The sequence below is a fragment of the Protopterus annectens genome, chromosome 12.part0 (genome assembly GCF_019279795.1).
Source record: "Protopterus annectens isolate FY-2018-M chromosome 12.part0, PAN1.0, whole genome shotgun sequence".
NCBI lineage: Eukaryota > Metazoa > Chordata > Ceratodontiformes > Protopteridae > Protopterus > Protopterus annectens.
In genome coordinates this window covers 674,119,421-674,137,422 of record NC_056746.1, presented here as the reverse complement: position 1 = coordinate 674,137,422, position 18,002 = coordinate 674,119,421, and the positions used below count along the sequence as shown (strand labels likewise).

Below are 18,002 nucleotides of genomic sequence, written 5' to 3'. Positions count from 1 at the left end.
CATGACATTACATGCAGGCTGTGAACAAGAACTTCAGGAGATGATAGGGGAATGGAATGAAAACGTGAAGGCACATGGAATGAAACTGAGAACAGATAAGACAGTCATAATGGTAGCAAATGAGGAAAATAAGAAGAAGCGGAGAACCTGGAAGGGAAAGTAGTGAAATAGATTAGCAGATTCAAGTATCTACAAGGGGTGGTTAAGGAGAAGGGAAGACTGAATAAAGAGGTCAAGGCTACAGTCAGAGTCACTGCAGCCAACTGGCACAAAGTGTCAGGAGTAGTGTGTGACAGAAGAATGTCAAAGAAACTGAACATTAAGATGTATAAAACAGTGGTTTCACCAGTATGTCTATATGGTAAAGAAACCTGGGCAGTGAAGGAAGAGCAATTGAGGAAGCTTAGAGTTGATGGAGGTAAAGTGCCTAAGATGGATGATAGAATGCAACTGTGGGACAGAAGAAGAAATGAGCACATCAGTGAAGAAGTCAGAGTAGCTCAAATTGCAGAGAAGATCAAAGAGAACAGATTACCATGGTGTGGGCACATGTTCAGGAAAGCAGAAAAATAATCTATTATGTACCTAAATCATTAATCATGGTTTGAAGAGAATGGTAAAGTAAATGCAAACAAGAGATGCAATCCTACCTTACTTAAGTGTACAACTTACCTTTTTTAAAGTGCCTGAAGGTACCCAAGATAGAAATTATACCATTAATTTACTAAATTATTTTATGTACTCTTCAAAACATAAACATCATATCCTTTTTGAAATATAAATATGCCAGAAGTAATACATAACAGGATGCTATTTTTCAAAATGTTCTTGTTTCTCCAACCACAGACTTCAGCTGTCTCAATGCAAGTTGTACTGTTATTTTCTGTATTGTTTTCATTCAGTTGTATATTTGTGCCAGAATATGTATTTAATTTATCCTTTTAAGTATTGTCTTTTTTTCTCATATAACCATGGTCTTAGCTGAAAAATGCCAGTTTGACTAGTAAACCCACCTAAATAATAAACAGTAAATAAATAACATGAAATAAATTTCCAAAAACACTGACTGAGGTATGGCTCCAGTTCAAAGAAAAAGGTAAAAAAGCAATAAAAAATTTGTCAGTAGCAGTACTGGTTTATTACAAAGAGACACAAGCGCTTTCACCAATGCTTCATCAGGTGTACTCAATCAGATAATAACCACACCTTATATAGTAAAATCTATTGACATCACTTAGCATGCAGTATAGTATTTAAAAAGACACACATATAAAAACATTTGTTAAAAACATATCAATATACATAAAGCGTATAGTATAAAATATAAATACATTTGTATGTTCACAAAAATATGTAAAATAAAAATAATAATAAAAACACCTCATCTCTTCAGACCCCTTTTTAAAAGAACTGGTCTGATAGGTAGACTTTCATTTAACCCATGTCCAAAATTGGCCCTTAGCATAACAATCCATCTAGCCTCTATCTCCTCAGTTCTTAACCTAACATCACCCCCTCTGATATTCTCATATGTTGTGGAAAGAACCTGAAATTTGAAAGTGTGATTGTTGCCTGTTCTACTAACATGTTTGGCTAGGGCATTAAAAATAGTACCCTTTTTAATATGATAGACATCCTCTTTTATCCTTTCCCTCAGGGCTCGGTCAGTCTTACCTACATAGAAACAACTGCAGGTTTCACAGACTGCCAGGTATACCACGTGCATAGTATTGCAGGTGGACAATACTCTGATATCAAAAGTTCTACCTGTATCTGGATGTTTAAAAAACTTGCTTTCATTTATATAAACACATTGAGCACATTTGCCACAGGGCTCTGTGCCATTCTTATCACTCTTTGTAGAACTGGCATTGGGGGTGCATAGTCTCCTTTTCAAATTTTTATAATTCCTAAATGTAAATTGTGGTTTCAAGCCTACTACCTCTGCTATTTCAGGGTCTGATGTTAAAATGTTCCAATGCTTATTACATATTTCAGTATACATAGTAACATTTTTGGAATAAGGAATGCTAATTCTTAATTGAGTGTCATATTTCCTAGGACTTCTGACATACCCTTCCAAAAAATAAGGTCTGGCTTTGGTATATCTAAACTGTCTAACTTTATTCTTATTCCTAGCCACCATTTCTTCACTATAACCTCTCTGTGACAGTTCTAAACTGGTAGCACTCATTCTCATCTCATATTCTTCTGTGTTAGCACTCAGTCTGGACGCTCTTAAAAACTGATTTTGTACAACATTATTAAATATATCATTAGGGTGCATACTGTCCCTAGAGAGTAAACCATTCACCCAGCACTCTTTCCTGTACATTTTACTAGTAATTCTCTTTTCTGAATCTCTAAATACGAACACATCTAAAAAACTAATCTTTGAATCTGAATAATCAATGGTAAATTTCAAAAATTGAGTCAAATTATTAATAAAGTTTAGAAATTCTAATAAACATGATATTGTGCCTCTCCATAAAATGAAGCAATCATCCACAAACCTCCTATAGAAATATATATAATTTCTATAGGGCCCATCCAATATATATTTCATCTCCCATGTCACCATCACAGCATTGGCATAACTGTTGGAGCAAGAGCTCCCCATAGCTAGACCATTTTTATGCCAATACACTTGGTCTTGAAACACAAACAAGTTATTGCACAAAACTAACCTCATCAACTCCAACAGTAACAATTTCTCATCACCATTGTAAGTTCCTTTTTTCACTATAAACTCTTCTAGGAAATCAATACCTATAGTATTTGGAATGACCGTGAATAATGACACGACATCAAGTGTGACCAACAATAGACCATCACATATGGATAGTGAGTTAATACTCTCATATAAGTCATGCAAAAAATGTTCAGTGTCCCTTAAAACATGTACAGATGAGTCAACAATAGGTCTCAATTTCTTCTCTAAGTATATAGAAATTCTCTCAGTGTACCAACCTCTCCCTGAAACTATTGGCCTCATAGGTGGTGCCTTTATGTTTTTATGTAGCTTGGGAAGCCCTTGTATAACAGGTAAAACAGATTTGGTCACCAGAAAATATTTAACTAATTATTTGTCAATAAGGCCTATTCTTTCCAAGTACTTAATATGCTCTGAAACTGAAGTGATAACAAAGTCCACATGCAATGAATCAACCTTAACGTAATATTCTCCATCACATAACATATCATGCATTAATGAAAAATATTGATCTCTATCTAAAACTACTATCCTGCCTCCCTTGTCGGCAGGTCTAATGACAATGTTTACATTATTTTCTAAATTCCTTAAAGCCTAAAATTCACTTGCACTTAAATTATTTCTAGCAGCATTATAACTGTTGTAATTATAGTAAACATTGTATACATCAGTAATGCAAACTTGTTCAAAGGCATTAACTAAAGAATTAAGCTTAGGAACAAAGGTGCTCGGTTTCTTAAACACAAATTCACTATCATGTGCATCAGTTTTAAACATATGTCTTAATGTTAAATTCCTTGTGAATTTCTTTATATCAAAAACAATATCAGTCAATGACATATTTCTAGATGGTATAAAGGACAAGCCTTTCATTAAAACATGCATTTCTTCTTGAGTCAATATATGCTTGGACAAATTAAATACTAAAGTTTTACTTTCAAGAAGGTTTTTTTTCACATTCTGCAGACTGTTTGTGTCTTCCTGCAGTTTCCTTTTGTAACGTGTTGTACAACTTCCTCTGCCCATGTGCTGTTCTCGACCCACATATGTCCCTTGCCGAGTTTTCGAATTGTCCCTCACAGGCAAAGGAAAATTTAGGCCAAAACAAACATCTTCTTTGGTGGAGTTTGCTTTCTTTACTTCATTTTCTTCTAATGACTGTGGATCAGCTCTGTGTACTTGAGCAGTTATCTGCAATGTTTTCTGTTTAGTTCCTACTGCATTGGAACTTATAGGAAAAACCTCATTAGGTGAAGAAACCGTGTTGTTGGATATGGAAGTACTCTTAGACCCACTGTTTTCTCCCCCTGCATTACCAACATGGTCTCTACTCAAACTGCTGTTAACATTGTTATCGACTGCTTTCAAAGGAACATTCTGTGATACTAAATCAGTCATAGACATGTTACCTTGCACAACAGTGGTCTCACGTGGCCAAGAGAAGATATGACAGGCTGAAAAATCTTTCCTGTCTCTCTGAAGCTTCTGCATTTTAGTCTGTAAAAGCTTACGTTTGTATGCAAGTACATTGTCTGTGGAATCATTTATCACCTTGTGAAACAATTCCCCATGATATTTGCCACACAATTTAGAGTACTTATCTTTGATAACATCAGATAAAATCAATTCACGTCTCTGAGCTGCTGTACATAGAAGCTTCAAGTAGCCCAGACTAGTAGTTAAGTTCAGTCTCTGCCATTCACTTAATAATTCATCATCACATTCAACCTGGGCCGGCATTTTAAGAATTCTCAGCCCTCTAGGTATAACTTTGTCTTTTAAACAAACCTCTAGATGGAATCTTTCGTACTGGACCCGGGCAAGTTTACATAACTCTCTCTCTAAGTCAAGTACTTCTGCTCTCAGGGTTAAAAAATCAAAACCCAAACCTTTTTCTCTTTCATCTTCACTGGAAGTTAAAGCAAAATCTTCATTAAGCAATGGATTCATGACATCTCTAACTTTCTTCAGAAACGTATCCACATGTTCTGCTTCAAATGGTTTGCAAGCATTCGCTCCCACTGTAAACGATTGACAAGCCTTCGCTCCTGGTTCATAGTCAAGTTCAATCACATCAATCCGGTCTAAGCTCTGAGCCATCAAGCCTGTATCGGTTGGCATAAAACGTAAAATGAAAAAACAAGAAGCAAAAATCCACACCAAACAGGAACCCCAGTAACACCAATGAATAAGTATCCAAAAACACTGACTGAGGTATGGCTCCAGTTCAAAGAAAAAGGTAAAAAAGCAATAAAAAATTTGTCAGTAGCGTACTGGTTTATTACAAAGAGACACAAGCGCTTTCACCAATGCTTCATCAGGTGTACTCAATCAGATAATAACCACACCTTATATAGTAAAATCTATTGACATCACTTAGCATGCAGTATAGTATTTAAAAAGACACACATATAAAAACATTTGTTAAAAACATATCAATATACATAAAGCATATAGTATAAAATATAAATACATTTGTATGTTCACAAAAATATGTAAAATAAAAATAATAATAAAAACACCTCATCTCTTCAGACCCCTTTTTAAAAGAACTGGTCTGATAGGTAGACTTTCATTTAACCCATGTCCAAAATAGGCCCTTAGCATAACAATCCATCTAGCCTCTATCTCCTCAGTTCTTAACCTAACATCACCCCCTCTGATATTCTCAGATGTTGTGGAAAGAACCTGAAATTTGAAATTTCATTCTCTTGTAATAATTGAATATGTGGAAATGAGTCCACCGGCAACTTCAGATGTCACCTGTACAGAAGGTAGGGAGGATTTTAATGCTATCCTTCCTTCCCTGTGTCAGGCACCCAGTGAAGTATATATACCATTGTACATACTCACATACATGGCCCCTACTATGAGCACAGGGTATGCAGTTCTGTATACCTTCACAGTAAAGCCCAGTATACTGCACTCTGTGCACTCCTGAAGATAACCCCATTCATGTTCTGTACAGTATATGCACTCTTGCACACATCCCCATTCCTGTCATATACAGTACAGTATATGCACTCTGGCACATATCCTCATTCATACTTTGAACGGTACAGTGTGTGCATTCCTGTACATATTCCCATTCATGTCAATGATGCTACAGGTGTGCAGCTTCATAATCCTCATTCACATCTTGTACAGTACATAGTGTGTACTCCTACACATATCCCTAATCACGTGCTGCACAGTACAGTGAGTATATACTCCTGCACACATCTACTTTTATTCATGTCATAGTTGAATTTGTGTCAAGTACAGTGTAAGAGTATGCACTCTTGCACATATGTCCATTCATGTTATGTATAGTGCAATACAGTATGTGCATTTCTGTAGACATCCCCAGTCATGTCAAGGACACTACAGGTGAGCACCTTCACAATTCTCATTCATATTTTGTACAGTACATAGTGTCTACTCCTACACACTCACATCTAATTATGTGTTGCACAATACTGTGTGCATATCCTCCTGCACATATCTACACTCATGTCATTCACAGCATGAGTGCACTCCAGTACACATGGCCATACATGGTCTGTACAGTGCAGTGTATGCACTCTTGCACAAACCCTGATTCATGATCTGTACTGTACAGTGTATGCACACATGCACACCCCTGTACATTTCCCCATTAAAGTCCTGTACATCACATGCAGTCTTCTGCACATATCTCCATACATGGCCTATATAGCACAGTGAGTGCACTCCAACACACATCTCCATTTCTTTACTCTACAGTATAGGGTGCATTCTTCTGCACACATACCCATTTATTTTCTCTAATGTATAGGGGATGCAGTCTTGTACACATTACCGTTCATGTTCTGTGCAATACAATTTATGCACTCCTGCAGAAGCCACCATTCACATCTTGTACAGTACAGTGTGGGTAGTTTTGCACACATACCCAAACATGGTCTGCAAGGAATGTTGTGTGCATTCTTGCACACATCCCCATACATGTGCTGTACAGTACAGTACAGTGTACCCCCTTCCATGACATATAAAGTTTAGTACATGCATACCTACCCATATCTTCAGACATAACCTGCTTAGCTCAGTATGTGCACTTCCAAACATTTACTTAAATATGTCCTGTACAGTGCAACATATGAAGTCCTGTGTAGATGCCAACATATAGTCTGTATACCACAGTGCATGCATTCTTGCTCACATCTCTACACAAAGCCTGCACAGGATGGCATCTACTGTCCTGGTCCTGCAGACATCACCATACCTAACCTGTGCAATACAGTACAGAGTGTGTGTGTGTGTGTGTGTGTGTGTGTGTGTGTGTGTGTGTGTGTGTGTGTGTGTGTGTGTGTGTGTGTGTGTGTGTGTGTGTGTGTGTGTGTGTGTGTGTGTGTGTGTGTGTGTGTGTGTGTGTGTGTGTATGAATGAATGTATACTCTACTGTACAGTGCATGTATTCCTGTACACATCCCCAGTCCTACACATTATAGGGTATGCACTACGGCACACATCCCTGGTGTTGTCTTCTATAGTACAGTGTGTCCACTCCACCACACATCCACGTACATTATCCTGTTTAGTATGGGGTGTGCACTCCTGTGCACAACTTAATTCAAGTTCTGTACAGTACAGTGTATGTATATGCCCCCATTCATGCCCTGTACAATACAGGACAGTGTATTCACTCTTGTACACATCCCAATTCATGTCCTCTACAATACAAAGCATGCACTCCTGTAGATGCCCACATTCATGACCTGTACAGTATAGGATATGCATTCCTGTATACATCCCCATTCACGTCCTACACATTACATTGTGTGTTTGTCTGCATGGGTGCATGTGTGTGTGTACTCCAGCCCACAACACCATGCATGTCCTGTGCAGACTGTGTGTGTGTGTGTGTGTGTGTGTGTGTGTGTGTGTGTGTGTGTGTGTGTGTGTGTGTGTGTGTGTGTGTGTACTCCAGCACACATTCCTATGCATGTTTCTTACAGAGCAGAGTATATACTCCTGCACACATCACCATAAACAATCTGTACAATAGTGTGCACACTTCCTCACACATCTTCATTCATATTTTGCACTGTATAAGGTGGCACTCCAGCAGACATTACCATTCATATATTGTACAGTACAATGTGTCCATTTCACATATTCCTATTCATGTCCTCTGCTGTACAGGTTGTACCTCCTGTGCACATAGTTTGCCATTTTTATCCTGTACAGTATAAAATGTGTACTTCTGCAGATGTCCACATTCACATCCCCAACCTATATTTGTGGTACAAGCTGTATGTGCAGTGAGATTAGATAAAGAACACATCTTGTAAAGTACAGTATGTGCGGTTTTGTAAGCATCTTCAGAGTCTGCACAGCACACATCTCCTGTACAGTGTATTATTTCACTCCGGTACATACCCCATGAATAACATATACAGTGTAGTACATGCATTTCTACCCATAGCATCAGGCATGACCTGTTTAGTGCAGCATGTGCACTCTGTAATACATCCCTATACATGTCCTGTTCAAACAGTGTGACATGTATAATTCTGTATGTTCACTCCAGTACACATCCCCATTCATAGCCTGTACAGTACAATGTGCACTCCTGCACGTCCCCATTCATGTCATGTGCAGAACAAAATATGCACTCTTGTATACATCCCCATTAATGTCATGTGCACTATAGTGTGTTTATTCCTGTGCACATCCCCTTTCATGTCCTATACAGTAGTGTGTGTGTGTGTGTGTGTGTGTGTGTGTGTGTGTGTGTGTGTGTGTGTGTGTGTGTGTGTGTGTGTGTGTTAGTACCAGTACACATCCCTACACAAGTCCTTTACAGAACAGTGTGTGCACTCCTGCACCCATCCTTATATGTGTCCTGCACAGTACAGTATGTATGCTAATACAGATCCCATACTTGGGTTGTACAATACAATGTTCCATTCCTACAAACATCTTCATGCATGGCCTATTCAATGCAGCATGTAACAATCTGCACACATCTGCATGTAAGGCTTATTCAGGGAAAGATGTAGAGTCCTGCACATGCTTGTATAAGCTGTACAGTGCCATGTAGATTATTGCATGCAGTCACATGCAGAACCTGTACATTATGCATGACCCATCCAAGGTATTACATGAACTTCTATACATACCCTCATACATTGTCTATTTATTTCAGCATGTGCACTCCTGAGCACATTCCCATGCAACTTCCAAGGAGCTGCACACACCCTCATGCATGGCTTGTACAGTTCATGACCTGGGATTCTACACAAATTTCTCTGCACAGTCTCTGCACACATGCATGCTTCTCTATACTTGTCCTGTATAGTACAGTATGTAGCATGTGCACTCATCTTCATCTATATGACTTGTAATGTGAAGCACGCATACTTTTTCTTACATCTATTGCAGGTATCTCTCTTTTCCCACTGAAATCCAAGGCACTAAATTTAGTTAATATTTTTACCTCTACTAATAATTTGTCAGGTTTAGCAACAGCTCATCCCCTGCGGTGGCCACGGTGGTGCAGCAGTTTGTGTTCCCACCTCACAGCAAGAGGTTTTCCAGTTCGATCTTGAGTTGGGGTGCCTTCTGTGAGGAGTCTACATGTCCTCCCTGTGGTCACTTGGATTTCCTCCTGGTTCTCCAGTTTCCTCCCAAAGACATGCTGTAGGTGGACTGGACACTCTAAAGTGGCCCTAGGTGTGAGTGTGTGCATGTGTGTGCCTTCTGTGGAAGGTTGAGTACCGGGATGGCAACTCAACACTGTAAAACTCCACTGCCAGTCATGAGCGGACAGGTGATCCGTTGCGGCAACCCTTAACCAGGAGAAGCTGAAAGAAGAAGCAACAGCTCATGCCCTACCCATCTGTAAGGAATTTTGTCCATTGGACAGGAACATAGAAACAATACTAGACAAGGCATCTTGGGTAGCTTACAATGTCTAACCTTATACAACATTAAGCAGACACCTCAAAAGTTATTTTCATCCTCACATCCCAAACTGAGTATGGCCATACACGATAAACCTGGGATAGATTTGTTTCTACCCATCCAGTCATCAGCATTAGTCTTTAAGGTAGACAGGGCCCTAGTGCAGGCATTTGTATAGCTACTAGTTTTGTGAAAAAATATGAGGTCAAATAGTAATGGGTCTTTCATGGCTCAGAAAATAAGATTTAGGCCACGTAGGAATAATTGGTAGTCTGCACAGTATAAAGAGTCTTGTGCTGATCTATCAGGATGGTTTCTGGATTTAAGGCCTTTAATTTTCTTGGTCAGTCTATGTCCCCTCACTGGCTTTCTAACACCTTGCGCTTATTTCTAGACCATGGTCAATGTTAGTGCTAATGGATAACATCTCTCTACAACAGCATGCTAGTTCTGCACGTTTCATCTAATTCTAGACATGTTAGGTAAGGCTACTTGTACTACAACATTTTAAGATTATTATTCTCATCTTATTGTACAGTCATATGCATCATAAATGATTCACTACAGAAGACCAACCTTACCGTTGTCTTTGCATGCATTTTGAAAAAGTGGCAAACGCCCTCGGTTTCCAAATTCTTCTGCATGGTTTATAAGAGCATCCTTCACTGTATCATAACCAGTCAGTACAACAACCTTTTGAGTGCCCATGTGAAATGTATATAGTGTGCCATACTTCTCTGACAGCTTTAAAAAAAAAAACAGAAATTAGTCTTTTTAAAATAGCTTTTTCCAACATAAAGATCAGTTTCTATTTTGTTGCTAAGAAATGCTGACACTAATACCAAGATATAACCATGTGTTATTCCAGTCTACACTGTTCCATTTTGAGACATTAACACACAAGCTTAAAACATTCAACAGTGGAAACCAGATTTAAGGTTTATCTCATTTAATTACTTTTAAATTATTAATTATAATATCACAATTCAGTATGGTCTTATGAAAAAATATCTTAAGTCATGTGCCTCATCTTTTGTTCCATGCTGACTCGCATGTATCTGAGCGGGGAGCAATCTGAAGTCAACCCTCATCGGACTCACTAGAAGTTTAAAGAAGACCATAGAAAATTAATATGCTCCTTATTTATTTTTTTATTTATTTGTTTGCCATTTGTTAACTGGGTTGGTCTGGCTTGGCAGATGGCCTTTTTCAGCAGAGACCTGAGGAGAAAAGCTCCATTACAGCAGTGAAATTTTTTATGAACAATTAAGTATTTAAACAAATAATCATGAGGGGATACATACAGCAAAAATAGATTAATTTTATACAACGTATGAAGAAAAAGAAAAATTGAACATATATATAGACATATGTCTAGAGCATTTCTCCCCGGGCCTCCGCTGAAAATTGGCTTCATTCCAAGTCAGACTTTCCTGGTTAACAAATGTTAAATAAACTGTTATGTGTCATACAATCACAGATTCATCATAGTCATTATTTGAATGGTAAATTGCAAACCTAAGTATAAGGGTAGTGAGGCATACAGTGCCAGAACGGAAGGTCCTGGCACTAGAGAAAAGAAAAAGGAGGGTATAGAATGCACGGGGGGAGATTGGCGGTAGAAGTATATAGTGAAGATAAGAGTAAAATGGGAGGGGAAGGTCAAAGAGCAGGAACATAAATACAAATAGCAATAGATATCTGTAAGAAATAGGGGTAGAAAAAGGGGAGGGGGATGGGGAAGAGGAGGACGAGTTCAAGTAGAACCTTTACAGGGGCAGGTCCTGGAATTAAGCAGATATTTCTTAATAGCAAGTTTGAAGTTGCCAGAGTTTTGTACAGTTCTGATATGGAGAGGGAGTTGGTTCCAAAAGGAAGTAACTGAGTAGCTATATAGCATTTTACCTTTGCATGTATTTGGTTTAGAGATTTGGAGGAGGTGGTGGTCGGAGCTATGAAGATCTCGGTTGGGGACATAAGGTGGGATGATGGAAGCTAATGATGGACAGGCTGCGGGTTAGTGGAGGATAGTTTGTGTCAGAAGGAGATGAAGCAGAAGGAGCTGAATTTGGAGTTGTAATCAGTGATGTTTTTGTAAGGAGAGCCAGTAATGTGAGCAATAGGGGTGATTTGTGGCAAATGTAGCTATTTTGTTGTATGTAAGTTCAAGTTTGGTTGAAAAATTGTTTTGGATGTAGGTCAAGATTGGGGTGGCATATAGTAGGGTAGGTAGTAGGTAGGCTTGAGCTAGGGACAGTTTAGATTCTTGTGTTAAGAAGTTTTTATTTCTGTATAGCAGTCCTAGTTTTTGGTGTGTCTTATTGATGTAGTTATTGATGTGGATGTCAAATTTAAGTTCGTCATCTATAAATATCCAGAGAAGTTTAGTGTGATATTCGATCTTAATAGTAATGTTGTTTAGAGAAGAGACTGAGAAGGAGGCTTTGAGGTGTTGGAGGGATTTGTGAAGGAAGAGAAGTAGTTTTGTTTTATTGGGGTTAAGTAGGAGTTGGTTAGTTGTCAGCCATCTTTCAGCTGAGTGGAGGGTGTCTTGAGTGAAGGACAGTAGGTGGGGTAGATTGTCAGAGGTTGTGTTGATGGTGGAGTCATCAGCATATTGTATGAGTGTGGAGTGATGGCAGGATTGGTAGAGATTATTAGTAAAGATGTTAAATAGTACTGGGCCTAGGATGGAGCCTTGGGGCACCCCAGTTTGAACTGGGAGGAAAGGTGACATTGTAGAGAGCTATTTGACTGATTGGGCTCTATTTGATAAGTATGGAGAGTCTAGAGAACCAGGAGAGAGTAGAGGCAGAGAGATTAAAGGAAGAACGTTTGGAGAGAAGGAAGTTGTGGCACACCGTCTCAAAAGCCTTAGAGAGGTCAAGGAAGAGGGATAACACTAGTTTGTTTTTGTTAAGAGATGAAGCGATAGAGTGAGTGAAGGATAGTAATGCTGTAGTAGTGGTATGATGTGGTTGAAAGCCATGTTGTGTTGATGTAAAGAGATTTTCCTGAATGAGATATGAGATGAGCTGTCTGTGTGCACATTTTTCCAGAATTTTAGAAAAAGGGGATAGAATAGCAATAGGCCTGAAACTGGAGGGGTCAGTGGAGATACCGCCTTTGTGTTAGGGACAACATTTTCCTATACTGACTTATTGATAAGTATGGAGACTGGATAAACAATAGAGGGGGCTGTGAATTTAAGGTATAGAGGAGGCAGGTTGTCAGCAGAAGGAGAGTAGGGTTTTAGTTTATAGAGTAGAGATATGATGATGGATGTGGGGACAGGCTTGATTGAGAAAGGAATTTTGCAGTGGGGGGGTGTCAAGGTATCCTTATCTGGTTTAATTAGTTTTTGTATGGAGTCTATGAAGAAGGAGTTCAGGAGAGTGTCAGTTTTGAGTGGAGAGCTGTTAGGGGATGGATTAGGAGGAGATGGGTTCCCTGGGAGCAAGAGTTTGTTGATGGTACTCCAGAAGTTTTGGGGGTTAAAGTGGGGGATTCTTTGTGGGTCAAGATAAAAGGATTTTTTGTTAAGAGTCACATGTTCTTTGTGGTGTTTCATAGTTCCCTATAGTTTTGAAGACTAGTGGGGGAGGTTGAGTTTATTCCAGATTTTCCATGCGTTGTCTCTCTTTTGTATGAAGGAGAGAGTTCCTTTGCTTAACCAGGGAGCATAGTTAGCTTTAACCCAAATCTTTCTGATAGGGGCCAGGGAGTTGAGGGTGTTAAGGAAGATGCTGTTGAATTGAAGAACAGCTTCTTCAAGGGGGGGGGGTTGAACAGAAAAGACCAATTTATAGAAGAGAGTGTTTGGTTAAATATATCAGGATTAAAGTTAGATAGATTTTGACAATCCTTATACTTGTGAGATTTAGGAGGTTGAGAGAGGTGATGCTGGATTTAGGTAGGGTAAGCCACTGGGGATTCACAAGCCAGTGCATTTCTTTGTGCTGGTCCCAAACCTGGATAAATGGAGAGGGTTGCATCAGGAAGGGAATCAAGGATCAAATGGTGGAATTGAAAAAAGGTAATTGTGAGGTGGAGTACAGGGAAGAGTTAAGACAGGCACTGGGTGGCAGTGAAGAGTTACCGAATAGCTGGGTAACTACAGCAGAGATAGTAAAGGAGATGGCTAGAAAGGTGCTTGTTGTGACATCTGGAAAGAGGAAGGAGGACAAGGAGATCTGGTGGTGGAATGAGGAAGTACAGGAGAGTATACAGAGAAAGAGGTTAGCGAAGAAGAAGTGGGATTGTCAGAGAGATGGAGAAAGTAGACAGGAGTATAAGGAGATGAGGTGCATGACAACGAGAGAGGTGGCGAAGGCTAAGGATAAGGTGCATGAAGAGTTGCATGAAAGGTTGGACACTAAGGAGGGAGAAAAGGACATGTACCGATTGGCTAGACATAGGGACCGAGCTAGTAAAGATGTGCAGCAGGTAAGGGTGATAAAGGATAATGAGGGAAACGTACTCACAAGTGAGGAGAGTGTATTGAGCAGATGGAAAAATACTTTGAGGGGCTAATGAATGAAGAGAATGAGAGGGAGAGAAGGTTGGATGATGTGCGGATAGTGAATTATGAAGTGCAGTGGATTAGCAAGGAGGAAGTAAGGATAGCTATGAAGAGGATGAAGAATGGAAAGGCTGTTGGTCCATATGACATACCTGTGGAAGTATGGAGGTATTTAGGTGAAATGGCAGTGGAGTTTTTAACTAGATTGTTTAATGAAATCTTGGAAAGTGAGAGGATGCCTGAGGAATGGAGAAAAAGTGTTTTGGTACCGATTTTTAAGAATAAAAGTGATGTGCAGAGCTGTAGTAACTACAGAGGGATTAAATTGATCAGTCACAGTATGAAGTTATGGGAAAGAGTAGTGGAAGCTAGATTAAGAAGGGAGGTGATTACTGATCAGCAGTAGGGTTTCATACCAGGAAAGAGCACTACAAATGCAATGTTTGCTCTGTGAGTGTTGACGGAGAAGTACAGAGATGGTCAGAAGGAGTTGCATTGTGTCTTTGTGGACTTAGAGAAAGCATATGACAGGGTACCTAGAGAGGAGTTGTGGTATTGTATGAGGAAGTCAGGAGTGTCAGAGAAGTATGTAAGAGTGGTACAGGATATGTACGAGGGTAGTGTGACAGTGGTGAGGTCTGCGGTGGAAGTGACTGATGCATTTAAGGTGGAGGTGGGATTACATCAAGGATCATCTCTGAGCCCTTTCTTATTTGCAATGGTGATGGACAGGTTGACAGATGAGATCAGACAGGAGTCTCTGTGGACTATGATGTTTGCAGATGACATTGTGATCTGTAGTGAGAGTAGGGAACAGGTGGAGGAGACCCTGGAGAGGTGGAGATATGCTCTAGAGAGAAGAGGAATGAAGATCAGCAGGACTAAGACAGAATATATGTGTGTGAATGAGAGGGAGGATAGAGGAATGGTGGGGATGCAGGGAGTAGAGGTGGTGAGGGTGTATGAGTTTAAATACTTGGGATCAACAGTTCAGAGTAATGGTGAGTGTGGAAGAGAGGTGAAGAAGAGAGTACAGGCAGGATGGAGTGGGTGGAGAAGAGTGTCAGGAGTGATTTGTGACAGACGAGTACCAGTAAGAGTAAAAGGGAAGGTCTACAAGAGGGTAGGGGACCAGCTATGTTATATGGTTTGGAGACAGTGGCATTGACAAAAAGGCAGGAGTTAGAGCTGGACGTGGCAGAGTTAAAGATGTTAAGATTTGCACTGGGTGTGACGAGGGTGGACAGGATTAGGAATAAGTACATTAGCGGGTCAGCCCAGGTTAGAAGGTTTGGAGACAAAGCCAGAGAGGCAGGATTACACTGGTTTGGACATGTGCTTAGGAGGGATGCAGAGTATATTGGGAAAAGGATGCTAAGGATGAAGCTGCCAGGTAACAGGAAAAGGGGAAGGCCTAAGGTAAAGTTTATGGGTGTGGCAAGAGAGGACATGCAGGTGGTTGGTGTGACAGAGCAAGATGCAGAGGACAAGAAGAAATGGAAACAGATGATCTGTTGTGGCGACCCCTAACGAGAGCAGCCGAAAGAAGAAGAATGATCACTGAGAGTGTCAGGGAGAGTGGAGGTGTTATGATAGTGGTTGGGGTGTGGGGTAAGTATCCAGTCAAGAGGAGAGCTACTATTAGATTGTTGATTAGAATGAGTTGGGGAGGTGATGAGTTTAGAGAAGCTGAATAGGTTAATAGCAGCATTGAGGCAGTTTGAGGTCAGCATATTCCAGTCGATGTTAACATCTCCTACAATAATGGTTTCGCAGGAGATGGTTTGAGATATCCAAGCAAGAAAGAGTTTGAGTATAGGGATGTTATTGCCAGGAGGGATATATATCACAGCAATGGCTATCTTTTTGTGCTGGTTTAAGGTGCAGTTGACTATGAGCCTGAGCATTACTGAGGGTGAACAGAGCAGGGCTACACCCAGAGAGATTGGAGAAAACACAAGAAAAATAATAAGAAAAAGCAGTGAGTATGGCAGAAAGTGAGTGAAGAGAGTCAGGAGGAGAGGGGAGAAAGGACTGAGAGTTGTACAGTATATTCCTTAGAGAAAGGGAGATAGAAGCAGCAGAGAGACTGTTGTTGGGCAAATAGGTTGGATTAGGAAGGGGATACAGAGAGATACAAGGGGAGAGCAGCAGTGAAAGGGGTAGAGTAGGAAAAGAAGATTAGCCTAGAAGAGAGAAAACAGAGATATAAGAGGGAAGAGCAGCAGGATGGGTGCTTTGGAGTGAGTCTTGCCAGAAAGGGCAGTGGAGGGGGGAGGAGAGCAGGGAGAGTATGGCAGAAAAGGTATAGATAGGGAGTGAAAAGGTGATGTGCAAGCTGCAGCTGGCTGTGAGAAAGTATTAAATAATATTAAGATTTAAACCCAGGTATACAAACTTAGGACATACATTAAATATACAGTATAGGTGAGAGGTCCATCTTATGCAGATTACAATGGCCTCACTGAAAGACTTTTACCTGGAGTACTACACAGTCATTTCTCCAGGGTTCATCACTTGTTTTTTGTTTGTTTAACATGTTCTCTCAAGCAACAATAAGTACCATAATTTCTCCCATGCCCACTGTAGTTTGTGCGCAACTCTTAGTCCTACAAGACAAGTCCATCCAACTGTAGACACATGCTTTTCTGTTTATAAATTACTGTCTTCATAGTCTCTTATTTGATTAATGCCTGTGAGCTAGTTAGCTATAATTGTGCAGAATATAATATATATCTCTCAACTTTGCTAGAAACAGCACAATGTATTCAACAATGGCAAACAGTCGCAAGCAACATCATGCTTTTTGAAATATCACCTTCCCACCCTTATAAAAGTTCTCTTATGTTAATCTGCTGCATACCTTTTTTCTTACCAGCTGCCTTCCTTGTCTTATTTGGTGCGTCTTAATATCACACCTTTCTTAGTCCTGTCCAGACAGCCTTACATTATAAGCATATTTAATCTTTTAGCACTTCAACCTAACACAGTATTGAAGAGTTGTCTGACATTTTTTTTACTGAAATTTTGAAAGTGAATTCTTATATCTCGCAACACTATGGATTGGATAGCACCTCCAAAAACATTTACACTTTTAAAGTTACATTATCGGACTGTAGTTATTGGTTTCACTGCACATCATGAAATGGGTTTGTGTATTTTATTTTGCTGTTTCTCTTTCTTACTGAGTAACAACATTGTATATACCCTGACTACTACTTTTCCCAAAAATGCCCCTGTCATGTCTTGCTTCTTTCGCTAATCATTAAGAAAATGCATATGTATGCATATACACAAACACACACATGCGCGCGCACACACACACACACACACACACACACACACACACACACACACACACACACACACACACACACATTGTTCAGGGAAGTGTAGAGTTCTGCACATATTTTGAATAGGGTCTACAGGGTCGTGTGCACTCCAGTATGCACTCACATGAAGAACATGTGATTACTAAAAGTTACTTTCATATGAACCAACGTACAACTTCTTCTGGTTAGCATTCTCCTCTCAAGAGTCTCCACTCTTACTCATGAAAAAATATCCCGCACCAAGAGAGGTAACTGTCTCTGACATTTGGGCTACAAGGCTTGCTTTTCAGAATATGAATTACTTGGTGATTCAAACTGCATTCTGGAATGGCCTGCCTTGTTAAAGATTTTTTAATAATAATAAAAAAAAAATCACAAAAATACATAAACTGTTAATGCAGCCAAAAAGTGTATGCCTATACAATCGAATAAAAAGAGAGAACAAATATACAGAAAAAGAAGGAAAGGAAAAAGGGAGAAAAATATACTTGTGGATTCATTCACTTTG

At 39.7% G+C, this 18,002-nt stretch overlaps 1 protein-coding gene across 1 annotated transcript in view; it reads right to left on the bottom strand.

Moving 5' to 3' along the window:
• LOC122816778 (cytochrome P450 2K1-like) overlaps positions 1 to 18,002 on the bottom strand; it is a 525,982-nt gene that overhangs the window by 360,046 nt on the left and 147,934 nt on the right. Inside the window, exon 2 of the mRNA XM_044089796.1 lies at positions 10,222 to 10,384. Within this exon, the coding sequence (XP_043945731.1) occupies positions 10,222 to 10,384 (163 nt within the window). The remainder of the gene's footprint in view (positions 1 to 10,221; positions 10,385 to 18,002) is intronic.